Consider the following 15,736-nt stretch of genomic DNA (forward strand, 5'->3'; position numbering starts at 1 on the left):
CAGAATTCAATCCCCAGAACCAAAGCAAAGTGGAAGGAAAATCAATTATATATAATTGCCCTCTAATCCCCACATGAGCTCCATGGCCTGTGTGGTCCCCAACACACATGCATCAAGGACATACATGGACAATAACAGATAAATTAGAAAGAGTGGTTGTTTGCTTTCTACTTCCACTGTTGTTTTGTGCATATGCATAGTGTTTGTATGAATGTGTATACGTGTGTCTGTGTGTGTGTATTTGTATTTGTGCATATCTACATATGAGTGTGTGCACACAGGTGTATAGTGGCCACAGGATGATATCAGGTATCTTCCATAATCAAGCTCCATCTTAGTCTTGAGACAGGATCTCTCATTGAACCTGTCTCATTCATTAGGCTACTCCAGCTGTCTAGCTGGCCCAAAGCCCTAGAGCACTGAGTGGTTCTCAACCTTCCTAACACTGCAACCCTTTATTATAGTTTCTCATGTTGTGGTGACCCCCAACCAAAAAATTATTTTCATTGCTACCTCATAACTGTAATTTTGCTACTGCTATGAATCATAATGTAAATATCTAACATGATATCTTATATAAGACCAGTGTGAAAGGGTCATTTAACCCCCAAGGGGATCTTGACCCACAGGCTGAGAACCACTGACCTAGAATCACCTGTCTTTGTACCTCTTCTCCACCCCAAACCCAGCCCTGGGATGATTGCTGTTGGGCATGGGGGGGTGGGGTCATTTGGATCTTTGTGATCCAAATCCAGATTGTTCATGCTTGCTCAGCAAGCACTGAACCACTGAGCATCTCCCACATCTGGCTTTGTATTTTGAAATCAGATTTCACATTTATCTCATTTCTCATCATACACATCCATGAGCAGAGTTACACTACAAGCTCATTATCCACTGGTTCATGGATGGGGTGGGCAAATAGTGTGAGAATCATGTTGTATACATCCTGCCTTCTATGTATAGAAGCCTGTCTGCTGATAGTTTCATTTGGATATACACAATGAGGATGCTCAGTTGATTGCATGTAGTTTTTGTTTGGCTTTGTTTTATTTTTTCAATAAAAAATAATGTTGAGACTAATGGGATTTGCTGTATTTGAACATAAATCATAGCTTGAAATTATATTTCAAATTAAGTTATAATTTTGCCTGATACAATTCATAATTATGTATTGAGCTTAGAATGGACCTGGTTCTTTACTATATAGCTATAGATCTAGATAACAAATATTTTTCTGTATTTAAAATGGATATGGTCATCCACTGCTGTAGAATTTTGAAATTTTCTTTTTAATTTAGAACAGAACTATGGAAAGAAATTTTAACCAAAGCCATCTTAAACTGGTGGGTTCAAGTTGAAATGCTACTATTAATAATGTAGCAGGCTATAGCAGTTATATTAAATTTGAATAAAAAAAAGTCAAGATCATCCGATTGTTAATGATGTTGAAGTAACAGAAAGGGAGAACTAAGAAAGAAATATAAATGTACTCTGACATACTTTATAAACTAAGATAAAGCCTTCAGCTGACATCATTTATCAAATTCCTTCTTTCCAAAGACTCAACATCCGTTTTCATAGCTGCAACTTTCTTTGTGAAATCTATATTGCTTCATGTTGTATAAAGCAATTAATGTATATAAATTTATTTTAATTTTATATATTGATAATTTGGGCATAAATGTAGAATTATTTTGCCAAAGCTTTGTCTATGATGAAGAATGGTCAGTGGACAATGGTAACACATACCAAGTTCTTATGGAAAAACTGGACATAAAAAAATCCATGTCAGAAAATTTAAAGATATAGTTTCTTACCCACCTTCTGTGAATAATCCTAATTAAAGGAGAAGTGGGCTGCAATTGTGATTTCTCTGGGGAAGTGGTATAAACACTTGTAATAGCACAGACATCTCAGGAAACTTTTGGCTAAATGGTGTGTGGCGAATTACTTACCCTGAAGGGAGACATTGATTGAGGTCATGGAGATAGATAGATGAATCCCAGATGTGACACATTGTTGTTACTTTTGACACAGGAAGCTGACATCCAATTATAGCATTTTTGGATAGTATCTACTTCTTTTGAATTACATAGAAATACTCCGATCATACTAGAGTTTTATTACAAAAATTTTAAGACTGTCACTAAATCATCTATTCTCTCACATCTTTACTTTCTTAGCAATGAGCACAGGCCCTGGCGACAATCCTGGCTTGTTAGACTGTTTCAGGAGGGAGGTGAGGATATTTAAGAAAGTTGGGTGGCAACAAGTAAAGACCTCTCATCCAGTCTGTGGTCATATCCCAGGGCAAGTTCAGGTCATGGGACAATCACCACAAACATTTCTTGGATGGTGGTTAGTGCACACTGAAGGGAAGATTACAAAGTGTCTTCAGCTGTCACTGTCTTTACACCCATGTCACTGTGTACACTTGGGTCAAGTCCCCCTCTCTTCTCTCCCTCACCACCATATTATCACTTGTCACAAGATGCCGAGTTCCACTCTCCTCCTAGCAGTGCCACTGACTGATGTTAAGATCAGCATGTTGTTCCATGAGTAAGATTAAATTCACACACCTTACCATGACTTCAAAGCCCTGTTCGCCACCTATCAACCAAACCAGCTGACCTCAGCTTGCCGGAAGCTCTAACTACACTGAAAAAAGTCTTCAGTTGCCTCAAATGGAACCTTGCTTTTGCTGTTGTCCATGCTTTTGCATAACATTTCCCTGCCCTGTTGTACAGTTCTTCATGGCCCAAGGAAAATCTTCCTATGTATTCATTGCATAAAGACAGTGGGTGTTATTGATCAATTGATTAAATCTCTACCAATATTTTCAAGGATTTGCCTTGCTATGCAAAGCTCCTTGTGCCGATTGTATTAGTATTGTATGTCAAGATGGTGAGTGTGTGTGTGTGTGTGTGCATACACTTTTGTATGTTTATGTAATGAAACAAATGATGTGTTCATTTTGTTGGAAGGAGGGGAAGAAAGATTCTCTCTCTCGGATTCAGAACTTTATTAACCAACAAATTACTGACTACTGTTTTCCCACAGCTTTTCTTTAAGAGTCTGTGCATCTATAGCAGGCCAGAGCATTTCAAATACAATAGGTGAGCACATTTTTTATTTTTTATGCTGTCCTATGCAAAGAAAACATGACATATTTCTTGGTACAGACAGTAGAAAACTAAAGGATCCTTTATTAAAACTCAAATTTATATTATACATTTAAAATTTTTTCTAATTAATACTACTTTCAATGTGGGCATTAGCTACAAAAAATAATTGTTGGGAAAGTGAAATGTTTTATATATATATATATATATATATATATATATATATATGTTACAAAATGTGGGCTAGGGAGATAACTTGGCTATAAAGTGCTTACTGTGCAAGCATGAGGACCTAAGTTTGGTTCCTCACTACTATATAAAAGCCAAATAAGGCAGATGCCTCTGTAATCTGAATGCTGGAGCTCATCATTCTAGCCAAACTGGCAAGCTCAGGCTCAGTGAGTGACCCTGCCTCAAAAAATAAGTGGTTAGGGGTAATTAAGTAAGGTCCCCAGTGCCAACCTCTCTGCTTCCACTTGCACACATACTTACACATACACAAATGGGCACATATAAACACATGTGCTCATACATATATACCACACATGCATGGAAAACCACAGACAGTTATATACTGGGCAGTAATTTTTTTTCAATAGTCCTTCATTTGATCCAACTTTGCAAAGAATTCCAAAGTAAACCACTTGTAATGAGTCCCTGCCCCCTGCCCAACAGCACTATGTTCCACTATGTTCCCAATACTTTTCCTCCTGTGACATTGTCTACCCTCTCTTTGTCCTCTAGCTCTGGTGGCTGAGGTGCAACTAGACTTCCTGAAGCAAAAAGGAGCCATCAAGCGGACACTCTTCCTCCACAACCACCAGCCCCATCTCACCTCTCCCTTTGTGATAAAGCAGCAGAGATCCCTCCACTGCCAGGATTTTATCGTTTACCTTCGAGTAAGTTTTCTGGAAACCATTTCTGGGGCATCTCACATTCAAATCCAAATCGCAACCGTGTCTATCTAGTTAACCATCACACTTGCCACAGACCTCCCAACTTCTTTCATTTTCCTGGGGAGGAAACTCTAATTTAAGGTTGAATACTTCTTGCTGACCTTGACTTCCAACTAACCCAATGATTTGTTGCTATTAATTTCTAAGGCTTCTTCTTCTTTTTTAACTTTGAACAAAATATTTAGAATAGCACTTAACTCAGGTGACTTTCATTTCTAGCTGCCTCCCCTCCCCCATACATAAAAGTTCAACACAATTTATTTGATTTTTTTTTTAATCCTATGTGAATATGTCCTATTAGATTAGGATGCACTGAGAGCTGGCTTGGGAAACATTTAGACAACCAAACTTTCATTAAAAATAACTTGTAATTGTGTGTTTTAAAGGTGATGTGTTTTTACAAATTCTCATGAAATTTAAAATGCAAACTATCTAAGACCCAGTTGTTAAATGGTGGTCAGTAGTTCCGTTTCTCCTCCTCCCATCAGGGACTTGGCTAATGGAGAACCCCAGTGAGGGAGCAAAGGTTCACAACTACACTCCGAGAATGAGAAGCCAGGCACATGATCCCCCTCCCCCATACACACACACACACACACACACACACACACACACACACACACACACACACAATCTTAGTATAGCCTTGGCTAGCACACTGAAGGGTGGGATGCTAGTTGCATGCTTAGAGCTTGCTGCTTTCTCCTCACCCCAGGAGAACTTCTGATATTGAAGTTCATGAAATTACTTAAAGAAGTAACAAAGGGAGCAAGAAGTAAAATGTTTTCTTCCTCTGAAACCAAGAACCTTCCGGCAACTTCACCGAAACAAAACAAACCAAACATCTCGACTCTGGATGCTCTCTGGCATTTATGGTGTATGTCTTACTTGATGACTTGAGCTATGTTGTGTCAAGTGTGGAATCTGGGCTACCTGAAGATTTCTTCTAGAGCAGTGGTTCTCAACCTTCCTGATGCTGTGACTCTTTAATAAAGTTCCTCATGTTGTAGTGACCCTAACCATAAAATTATTTTTGTTGTTACTTCATAACTGTAATGTTGCTAATGTTATGAACCTATGAATTGTAATGTAAATACCTGATATGCAGGCTATCTGATACTCGACCCCTGTGAAAGGGTCATTCAACTCCTTAAAGGTCATGACTAAAGGTGTCATGACCCACAGGTTGAGAACCATTGCTCTAGAGTATCCCAAGGAAGCCTTGGCTGTAGGTGATTTTATCACAGAACATGCCTTATTTATGTTGCCCACTGCAGACCACATACATGAGCACCCAATTTGGCCTGTTACAGTGAATATTGTCATTCACTAATGCAAATAGGATCCAGTGTTGCCTGCTTGTCACACACTAACATCTTATAGTCATTTTGTGGGCTTGAGTTGGTGATTATTTTTCCTAGGATGAAACTGAATTTCGAGATAAATTATCTCCAATCAACATTAGCCTGAACTACAGTTTGGATGACTCTATTTTTAAAGATGGCCTGGAAGTGAGACCAATTTTAAACCACTACAGGGACAATGTAGTTACTGAGCAGGTAAGTCCTTGATGCAAAAGTCTGAAGGCATTTTCGCTACCATTCTCTGGAGAGAGTTGCTCCTGTGGCCTGAAGATGAATGCTTGTCCCTTTTATTTCCATCTGTGCACAGAGGTATATATCCTTAGGGACATGTTCCTAGCCTATTTCCTCATTGTGATTTTGGAAGCCTTTCCCTTTCTACAACTAAGATTTAATGTGTTCCCATGCAGCAGCCATGGAAGCAAGATAGGGAAGTAATCCTAAGAATAGTCCCAGTTAGCATCATCGACAGACATTTCAGCACAAACCGGAAATGGGCTATAAAATAAGTCTCTGTCAAGAGATCACTTAACATCACAGAGTATGGAGTTGGCCAGGCCCCTGTACAGTGAAATGGAAGCTTTGGTTTCATTAATAAAAATCTTTAGAATCTTCAAGAGAACAGATCTGACTTGAGTTTTCATGGATTCTTTCTGATGCCCCACTTGTTCAACACAGGCTCACATCCTGGTGGACTGTGGGGAAGACAATCTGTGTGTTCCCGACTTGAAGCTGTCCGCTAGACCGTAAGTCTAAATAAATAAACGTGTGCATCCCACCTGGTGGTCCATGGGTGTTTACTTAGAGCTTCTTCTGAGAAACTATATTCTTCCAAGAACTGGGGGTGGAGGAGCATAGGGGGAAGTGATGCGTGAAATTCTTGAGAGTGGCCACACTTTGGATTTACCTCTGGTCTGCTCAGTCCTCTGTCACTGGTGTCAAGTGACACACCCTAAGATCTTGCCTGGGCCATTTCATCTTTCAGCAGTAGTGGGGGGGCGTAAAAGCGTTTTCTGTTGAAAGTAAACTCATGTGTGGTGTGGCTCAGGTTGCATTTACCTAGCTCAGTCAAGTGGGGAAGGGTTCAGACAAGCCAGTTCAGTTCACACCTTAACCAAACTTGTTTTTGCAGCACCCCATGACTCAAAGGCCTCCTTAAAACTGTCAAAACAAAATTAATTTTAATTTACTTGGGGGGGAGGACTTAAAAGACACACTGGGGAGTCGAGCAGAAAGTGTCAGAGAGTCAAATGAGAATCAAAGGGCTTCACAGCTGCCAGTAATGTCAAGCCCTGACTCCAGAGCTGGTAATTGCATTGTTATGTTGTGGAAGAAATAGGAGTAGGGGTGCTCCTCTCTCCCAGGGACCCCTGCACTGCCAGGGTTTGGAATCCTTGTGGTAATCTCTCAAGGGGACTTGCCCCAATGTTCACAATTTACTAAGTGTCAAAAGCAATAGCCTTAAGTGGGAGCTAAAAGTGAGAGGGGCATTTCTAAATATTGGTTTCATTTACAGTTCAAAGTGAACAAAATTTCCTTAAAATACTTCAGAACCCTCTATCAGTCACTTGAGATCCTATTTTGCCTGCCTGTTTTTTTCCTTTTCAAATCTGCCCTAAACACACCCTCTTTCTTTCTCTACAGCTCGCTTTCTCCCTAATGTGTGTTCTCAGTGATAGGAAAGAGTTGGGAGATATCCATTCTGGCTCCGAAGTCAAATGTTAAGTTTGAAGGAATTTTGTTAGCCCTCTGGTCAGTGTGTTGATAGCTTCAAATCGGTCACAGTGGGAGGACACAACACTGGAACCCACAAATGTTATATATTGGTTTTATTTTTTTAGAAAACATTTTTAAATAGTTGCATGCACATCATTGAGCATTTTTCCACCTTCCCCATTCAGAAACTGCTCTCTTAAATTTTACTTCCAGCCCTTCTTGACCTGCTATCTTCTATCTTAGTCTTAGCCTTACATTTGACATTTTCTTTTTCTTTCTTTCTTTCTTTCTTTCCCTTTTTTTTTTTTTTCTTTTGTCTCCTATATCATGATCTTTTTTTCTTGGTTTGTTTGGAGACAGTGTTGCTATGGAGTCCAATAGTTTAGGATGGTCTCAAACCCCCAGTTCTCCCACCCCAGTCTCCTGAGTGCTTACATGACAGGCATACATTATTTAAATTTCTGAAATACATTCATGAAGCCAGTGATGTTGAGTTGCATAACCACTCTTAAACTGTTTTTAAGAGATAAGCATCTGATAATTATCGGAGATGAGAACCACCTTATGCTCATAATAAATGCAATAAACGAAGGAGAAGGAGCCTATGAAGCTGAACTCTTCGTCATGATCCCTGAAGAAGCAGATTATGTTGGGATTGAGGCGGAATAACAAGGTAAGGCTTGAATCCAAGTAATAGTAAGTCTGATCAGCAAGGCTGAGTCTTTCCCCACTCAGGAGATCAGAATGGTGTCTTCCTTTGTCAGCTCATAATAGCAGTAACCCAGGGAGAAGATGGGCTGTGAATTATTAGCATCTCTCTCTGCCACAGTACAAAGATAAATCGGCCAAAGACCAGGAACTGATGAAGCAAGGCAAAGAAAAGACAAGTCAAAGAGGCAGATGACTCATTTCCCCAGGCTAACCCCCCCTCACTGACTTTTCAAGCCTTGTTTTGAGTTCCTTTAAGTTCCAAGCAGAGCACAGGAGGCCTGGTTTTTATTACTAGTGATGGAAGAAGAGACACCCTGTCCTGCTGCGCACTGATAACAGCCTGAACAGGAACTGCAAGGGAAACAAGCACATTTGTCTTTCTTCTGAGTCCACATTTTCAGGACTGTGACCAGAGAAGGGCCTGTTTCTTCCTGGTGTGCCAGTCCTCGATGTCGCTGTTTATTGAAAAGGCACCATTGCTATTTATGGCCTCCCAGATCATTACCAGAACAGGACACTTCCCATTCAGTGTGTCCTGGGAACCTGAAGTGTTCTTAATTACTTTGTCTGGAAAAATATCCTAAATAGATCAGTGGGACACACATGTAATCCCAGCAGCCAGGAGGCTGGGGGAAAAGGATCCATGAGTTGAAGACCTGCCTGAGCTACCTATCAAACTAAAAAGACCCAAACAAATAAGCAAGCAAATAGACCAAAAACAATGTTATAAATGTATAGATTTACAAGTCCTCCATTTTAGGAATGTGTGAGACATTCAATTAAGAGCAGAGACTAAGTTTCACATTCTTGCACAGGAATAGGAATGGCATATGCACTCCATAAATGCTTGCTGATGAGTTTATTTAACTAAAATTTATTATGTGTCTGCCAGTCTCTCAAGACCACATTCTCTAAGGGGCATTCACAGGCTAATGATTAAGCGATGTCATGGAAAGTGATCCATCTGATGTAATGTTGTAAGAGTTTCTTATTAAAAAGCTATAGAAAGAGTCTGGTGTGTATGTGACTCCCTATAATCTAGCACTTGGGAGGGAGAGGCAGAAGGAGCACAAGTTCAAGGCCAACCTGTACTGGCTTTGAGAAGAAAGAAGGAAGCAAGGAGGAAGGGAGGAGGGAAGGAAAAGGGAGGAGAGAAGGAGGGCAGAAAGGAAGAAAGGAAGGAAAGAAAAAAGAAAAAGTAGAGAACAAAAAAAAATCTTTATTTACCTGTCTAGTCTTATGGATTCTTGTTTTAGTTGAATTATTTTCTCAATTCAAAAAAATTGAACCAACCCGCAATCAAGCATCTTTGACACTTAAAAGCATTATGCATTTCTATTGAAGAAAGTGATTTAAAAGTATCTACAATCATCAAATCGTGTACCAAGATGTTCACATCAATTACACCTCAAGAGAGTGGTTGAAAACAGTGGTGTGGAAGTATTCATATCCATCCTCATGGGCAGGAAGGACAGATAGAGGGCAGTATCCCTGCTATCAAGAGTATTCTCAGTTGCCATGGCATTTCCCTCCCTCCACTACAACCATCAGCATCCTTTGGTATTCTAATTTCTTCAAGGGAATGATCTAACATCTTCCCATTTTCTCCTTCCTCTAGTTATGGTGCCTTTATGCTTGTTTCTCTGTTAAAGTTTCTTCCTTATCTAAAAAGCAGAGTGCAGCACTTGCCCAACATATTCCTTGTGTTCAGTGGCTATTCTGAATTGAAAGAGCTATATCATAATAAAACCTCTGCAAGCAAAGAGCACAAAGAGAAGAAAGGCTGAAGAGATGGGTCAGGGATCGAGATCACTAACTACTCTTGCAGAAGACAGCGGGTTCAGATCTCGATCTCACCAACCATGCTGAGCAGCTCATAGTCACCTGGAACTCCAGCTCCAGGTGATCGGATAGCCTCTTCTGGCTTCCACACACATTTCTACACACACAGCACACACACACACACACACACACACACACACACACACATGCACACACACACCACACCACACACTAAAAATACATCTCTCTTAAAAAGAGAGCACAGAAGCATGTCACCTACAAATGCTTACATGAAAATTGTATATACATCTATAACTTAAATGTGGGGTTTCTTTAGACATTTCTTGGTTCCTCTCAAAGTTTTGTTTTTATTTCATACACATTACCCTAGAAATTCCTGCCTTTGTTTTTAAAAAAGCATCTGTTTTAGAATGTTCTTTTACTAGAACATCCATCCAGTTATTTATTTATTTATTTATTTGAGTGGAAAACACCAGAAAGCACTTATCATTGTATCTTTGATTAAAAGCATTGTAACAGGCATTATCCATAATCTCACCTGAGAGCTTACCTAACCTTTTGGTAACCCTCTGTCAATGGCTCTTGGGCAGTAAATTTCTAGATCTTCACATCTTACATGACTAAACTGCACTGATTTCTTTTGTTTTTTTAAGGAGTCTGAGGTTTAGGGACTTCTAAATCTAAACTCGGCATAGAAACTTTTATATAAAGGCTTGTCTCATGTGGTCTGATTACTGCTCTGAGCTCTTGCCTGCATTGAATTCACCTGATCATGATATTGACCTTATAGAGAAGAATCAAATTTGTTCCAGAGTTCAAAGATAAGGAGACTTGACCAGTGTGCTCAAATTATTTGACTGTTGCATTGCAGAACCAATTGGATCTCACCAGTTTTGAACTACCAATAAGCCCTTTCCCCCTTAGCTTAGTGAAATGCTATCTCCTCTAGGATACTCTCTTTGATTACTTAAATATGAATGCATACCTTCCTTAAATCCTACTTACTGTCTAATGAAAAAAAAAAACCAATCTTCTGGAACTGCATTCCCACTTCTTGCTACAATTCACCTGTTAGAGTTGTTACCATGATTAGAAATTCAGTAAGGACATGGGGTTTATTTTACCTGGTAAAGTAGCAGCCCCAAGATAAATATTTTCAGTGAATGAATAAGGGAGTGAATAATGCTCTCAGAGCTATAAATGGATTAGAACAAAAGAATGTTCCTGGAACCACTGAGAAAAACAGTCTAGAAATGTCTATAAAAAATTGGTTTCTTTTTTCATCAGAGAGAGAGGAAATAAAGATTTTTTTAAAAAAGAAAGAGGGTGGAGAGGATGTGGGAGGGCAAATGTTTCAATTGAGTCAAAGAACTATTTGTAGAAAGCTGGGGAAATGTACGTGTGGGAACTGACAAGATGGATGAGCAGTTATGAGCACTTTCTCTTGCTGAGGAACTGGGTTTGGTTCCTAGCACCCACATGTTAACTTGAAACTAACCATAGCTCCAGTTCCAGCTCCAGGGGATCCAATGCCTTCTTCTGGCCTCTTTCGGTACCAGGCATGCAAGACACATACATACATATAGGCAAAACACTCATAACACATAAATATTTTTAATTTAAGAATAAATCTTTTAAAAGTGCATGTGACCTTTCAAGCAAGTCAAAAATATTAACTATAGAAACTAAATCTCTGAGTAACAGCCAGGGGAAGCATATATACTTTCAAAAGGGTTTTTAAGTTCATTCTGCCTTCATGATTAATAATCTCAGTGTGAAACATCTCTGGTTACTCTTGGTTACCAGTTCTAAAGATGCATACCTGGTAAACCTACCTTTGAGTAAAGAAATTACCGGCTTTGGAAAGAAGTGTGATAGCTACCAAACCCTGTGCAGGGTATTTGTAAAGAACTTGTGTCAAGACAAGTTCAGCCACTGGGCTCTTACCCACTCACTAGACTGTGCATGTCTACCTGGGTGATGCTTACAGTGGGCATTTCCTTGTCACCTCTTTAGGGGACCGTGGGTAAGCTGCCTCTACCCTGTTCAGCTGCTTTGTGCAAACTCGGCTCCAGACACCGAGAACAGAGATGGGACAGCTTCCAGAAGCCCCGTGGTCCTAATGCTTACCGTCTCAAACACTGAGACTGTAATGTGTTGACTGTAGCATTCCTCATGTAGAGACTGGAGGGTTTATTTTTTTATTTTGTTTTGTTTCCCTTTGTTTTGTTGAGGATTAAAGGATGCAGTATCCCCACAGTAGAAAGAAATTAGGGAAACATTTCTAAAGCGTTTCCTTGAAAACCTCATATTGTTTCCTTACAAAAAATCTCAGCAGCACTAACAGATGAGTAAGTGACCATCACAACAGGAACCTTCATCTACTTACTTCCCAGAAGTTTCCCGAAGGGTGCTCCAGTGTGAAACCCATCCATATATTATCCTTGGGGGTGAAGGTGGCAGGCCACAATCTGATGGAGTAATATAAGAAGTTGTCAAATACACCATCAGGTTTTGAGAGATGGAAAGAGAATGGGGGTGGAAAGGGTGGATTTCCAGGCCACTGGCTTTAGTATGAAGACAGCTGGGCCTGGGAAGGGCAGAAGCCTGCAAAGCAAGCTGTCTGTGCCCCATCTCATCAGCCCATCCTTGAGAATTAACCAGACAAGAACAAGAACCTTCTCAAGCTGTAGTATTCACAGGTTCTAATCAGGGTCAGGTGTAGAGAGGGGCAGAGACAGGAAGAACCAGTTAGACACAAATTGTCAACTTAATCAGAGGGCATGGGGTACAGTGCCTGTGGGGACAACTGAGAGCAATGTGTACATAGCACATAGATACAAAAACACCTCAACAGGGGCTGAGAGGGGATTCAATGGGATCATGCCTGTAACTCCAGATCCAGGGATCCCGCACCCTCTTCTGGCCTTCAAAGCCACCCAAACATCTCTCACACATATACACACTCTCTCTCTTTCTCTTTCTCTCTCTCTCTCTCTCTCTCTCTCTCTCTCACGCACACACATACAATAATAAAACAAGTGTTTTTTCAAAAGAAGAAAGAAAATGCCATAATGAAACTTAGTCCTCCATATGCTAACCTAAAAAGTTAATTTTAAAAAAATACATCTAAATATGTGAAGAATCTGACATAAAATCTAATGAAGGGGTCATCTTTAACTTCCTCTGTGATGTGTAGAAAGTTGGGTTAGAGGAAATTCCACTACAACTGGCCATGGAGACATACTAACTGTGCATTCCCACTGTTTAGCTTTTGTAGTAGTAATGTAATCAATAAATCTTTTTGTTCATAATTGATCACTTTTTGATATTACTGCTCTGAGTTAAACATTAAGATTAGTGAAAGTACACAATTTCTGCATACATACTGCTTGGGCCCTTTTACTCCTAAACAAAACATGAGTTTACACATTTTCCCTAGAAGTTTAAGTTGTCCTTTTTCCTCTTGAGCCAATGGTGTAGGACTGGATGAACTTTGTGCAGTGTGACCCACACAGGTGTTTGGAAATCAAGGGGAGCTCTGAGGCCTCCCATGTTGCATGCAGCAGGGTGTAACTCATTCTGCCCCTGAACTCCACAATGTTGTTCTTTTTCCTGTTGTAGGGACTGAGGCCACGGAGCTGTGAGTACAAGATGGAAAACGTGACCAGGATGGTGGTGTGTGACCTTGGGAACCCGATGGCGACTGGAACAAATGTAAGAGAATACCAGCAGTCTTTCCTGTTTCTCCGGCTAATTGAGTTTTACAGAGGACCAGTGGAAAACTCCCCAATTAGCACCCAGCAAACAGCAGCTAAAACAGATTGCCCAGGAAATGACCAGCATATATGGTTTAGCATGTTGACCTACATGGAGTGACAATGGTGGCTCAAAACCACAAAAAGATCTTTACTTTCACACACTTTCTATATAGACATTACACATTATATCTCGTAGTCACAGAAAGTCAGTGACATGTGCACCTCAGATTTCTGCCTTTGATGTTTTTCTTTTAATTCTAATATAGATTCTATTTTAAAACTACAATGTTAAGTTAAAAAAAAATGCTTGAAAATAAACTACTTAGGAAGGCTAAGAATGTAGCTTATTGATAGAATGCCTGCCTAGGACACACAAAGCCCTGGGGTTCCATCACCAGTACCATGTAAACCAATCAGGAATGGAGTCCCATGCCTGCAATGCCAGCACTCATGAGTGGACAGAAGAAGCAGAAATTCAAGACCACCCCCAAGCTACAGTGACACTCTCTGGGGATGGGGAGGGGGGTAATTTTAAGATATGTTAGGGGAAGAAAAGAACTTTCCAATATGCCAACCATATGATTACAGTATTTGCATGTTTAAAAGAGTAATACTCTTGTTTGTAAATGATCTTTACCAGGTCTATGTTTGAACAGTAGGGGTAGAGAGGCAGTTCAGCAGTAAGAGTTCTGTTTTTTTCCAAAGGATTAGAGTTCAATTTCCAGTACCGGCATGGAGTAACTCACAACCAATTTATAACCATAGCTCCAGAGAGTCCCACAGCCTCTTCTGACCTCCATGAACACCAGTACACATGTGATATGCACATATACACAAACAAATTAGCAAATCAAACAATCAATTTTAAAAAAAATATATTTTAAAAGTAATACAAAGATCACAGCTGTGAAAGGAAGATAAACCGAGCAATGATTTTCGTGAGAGGATAGGCATTGACTCAGGACAAATTGTAGGCAAGAAAGTTATTTTATCTAACTACAGTTTAGCTGCCCAACAACAACACCTCATAAGAAATATATCAGTAGCAATTTTGAAGCCCTGGAACAAATTATGAAATCTGAAAGCATTACACAATTAAATCGCATTAAAGAGAACTTACAAAATCCTCTACTTAAAATTAGGTGTTTTTGTCACTGTTGAAATGTTCTGTTTGGAAAGAACTTTGTGAAAACATGATTGCATAGGTTTATCTGGGTAACACCTTCCTGGTGGACTCTAAACAACCATGCTCCTCTGCCATCCTTTAAAGGCAGCTCTGGAGTCACTGTTACCTATCCTATGCATCCCTGGGGAGGGGTCCAGATTATATTTCAAAGGTGCTGATAACTCTTCTAGCAAATCAACCTTTTATGCCAGTGTTTCACAAACTTAACTAAGCATCTGCAACTTTTTCTTAAATAATAGCTCCTCCCAGTTTATACTCCAGGGTAATGTAAATTCAGATAATAGTTTTACTCCTTTGCATTACTGCGTTGCACTGACCTTGGTTCTCTAAAAAATGTGGCTAAGTGGAGTCATGTAAAATTACTTCTTGTATTAAAAAATTAACTCACTAACATAAACATTTTAATTCAAGTCAGATTCCTGTAACAGAGTATGGATGTTTCTCGTGGACTGATGTCCTCTGTGTTCCAAGCCCATTACTAGACAATAACTACTTTAATGTTATCTTATTGCATCTCACCTATTTTTTAGACAAGGACACTCTGGCCTGGAAAAGTTAAACACATTGCCTGAAGTCACACCAATGACGAAAGGCAGAACCAGGATTCCAACCAAGCCTGACCACAAAGCCCATGTCCGATCTATCTGGTGGGAAGTACTTGAGTGAAATCTAATGAGCAGCAGACGGATGTTAAAAAGAAGATATTAAAGATAGAATGGGGAATTTGACCATTATAATCCTCTTAGTTAGAAACTAGCAATTGTTTTTGTAAGGAAATAAATGCAACCACTCAATGTAATATAAAGATATTTACCTAAAAGACAAGAAGAAACTAGTTTGACATGAGGGTACCAACGCTCGTGTCTACAGGTTCACTGATTCTTAGTCAATATTAAGAGTGTTAAATCTAGACTGCAGATGGTCTAAAAGCAGCAATAACTGTGACTAATGCTGAACTAAACACTGGCCACAAGTGCCATGCTGAGAAAAGACCACCAGTGCCCTACCAAGAAAAGGATGGAAATAGCAGTGTGGTCTGAACTATAGAAGTGTTTATGTGAGAGGCTATCAATCCATTTTACCAGCAAATAATCTTGAGAAGGCAGGAAAGTAAATT

General features: G+C 39.7%; 1 protein-coding gene across 1 annotated transcript in view; it reads left to right on the forward strand.

The window, feature by feature from the left end:
• Nucleotides 1–15,736, forward strand: part of Itga8 (integrin subunit alpha 8) — a 169,399-nt gene that overhangs the window by 92,747 nt on the left and 60,916 nt on the right. Inside the window, 7 exon segments of the mRNA XM_051205834.1 lie at nucleotides 3,064–3,119; nucleotides 3,870–4,024; nucleotides 5,503–5,640; nucleotides 6,121–6,188; nucleotides 7,683–7,818; nucleotides 7,820–7,831; nucleotides 13,297–13,389. Of these exon segments, the coding sequence (XP_051061791.1) occupies nucleotides 3,064–3,119; nucleotides 3,870–4,024; nucleotides 5,503–5,640; nucleotides 6,121–6,188; nucleotides 7,683–7,818; nucleotides 7,820–7,831; nucleotides 13,297–13,389 (658 nt within the window).

This window comes from Phodopus roborovskii, unplaced genomic scaffold, assembly GCF_943737965.1.
Source record: "Phodopus roborovskii unplaced genomic scaffold, PHOROB, whole genome shotgun sequence".
Classification (NCBI taxonomy): domain Eukaryota; kingdom Metazoa; phylum Chordata; class Mammalia; order Rodentia; family Cricetidae; genus Phodopus; species Phodopus roborovskii.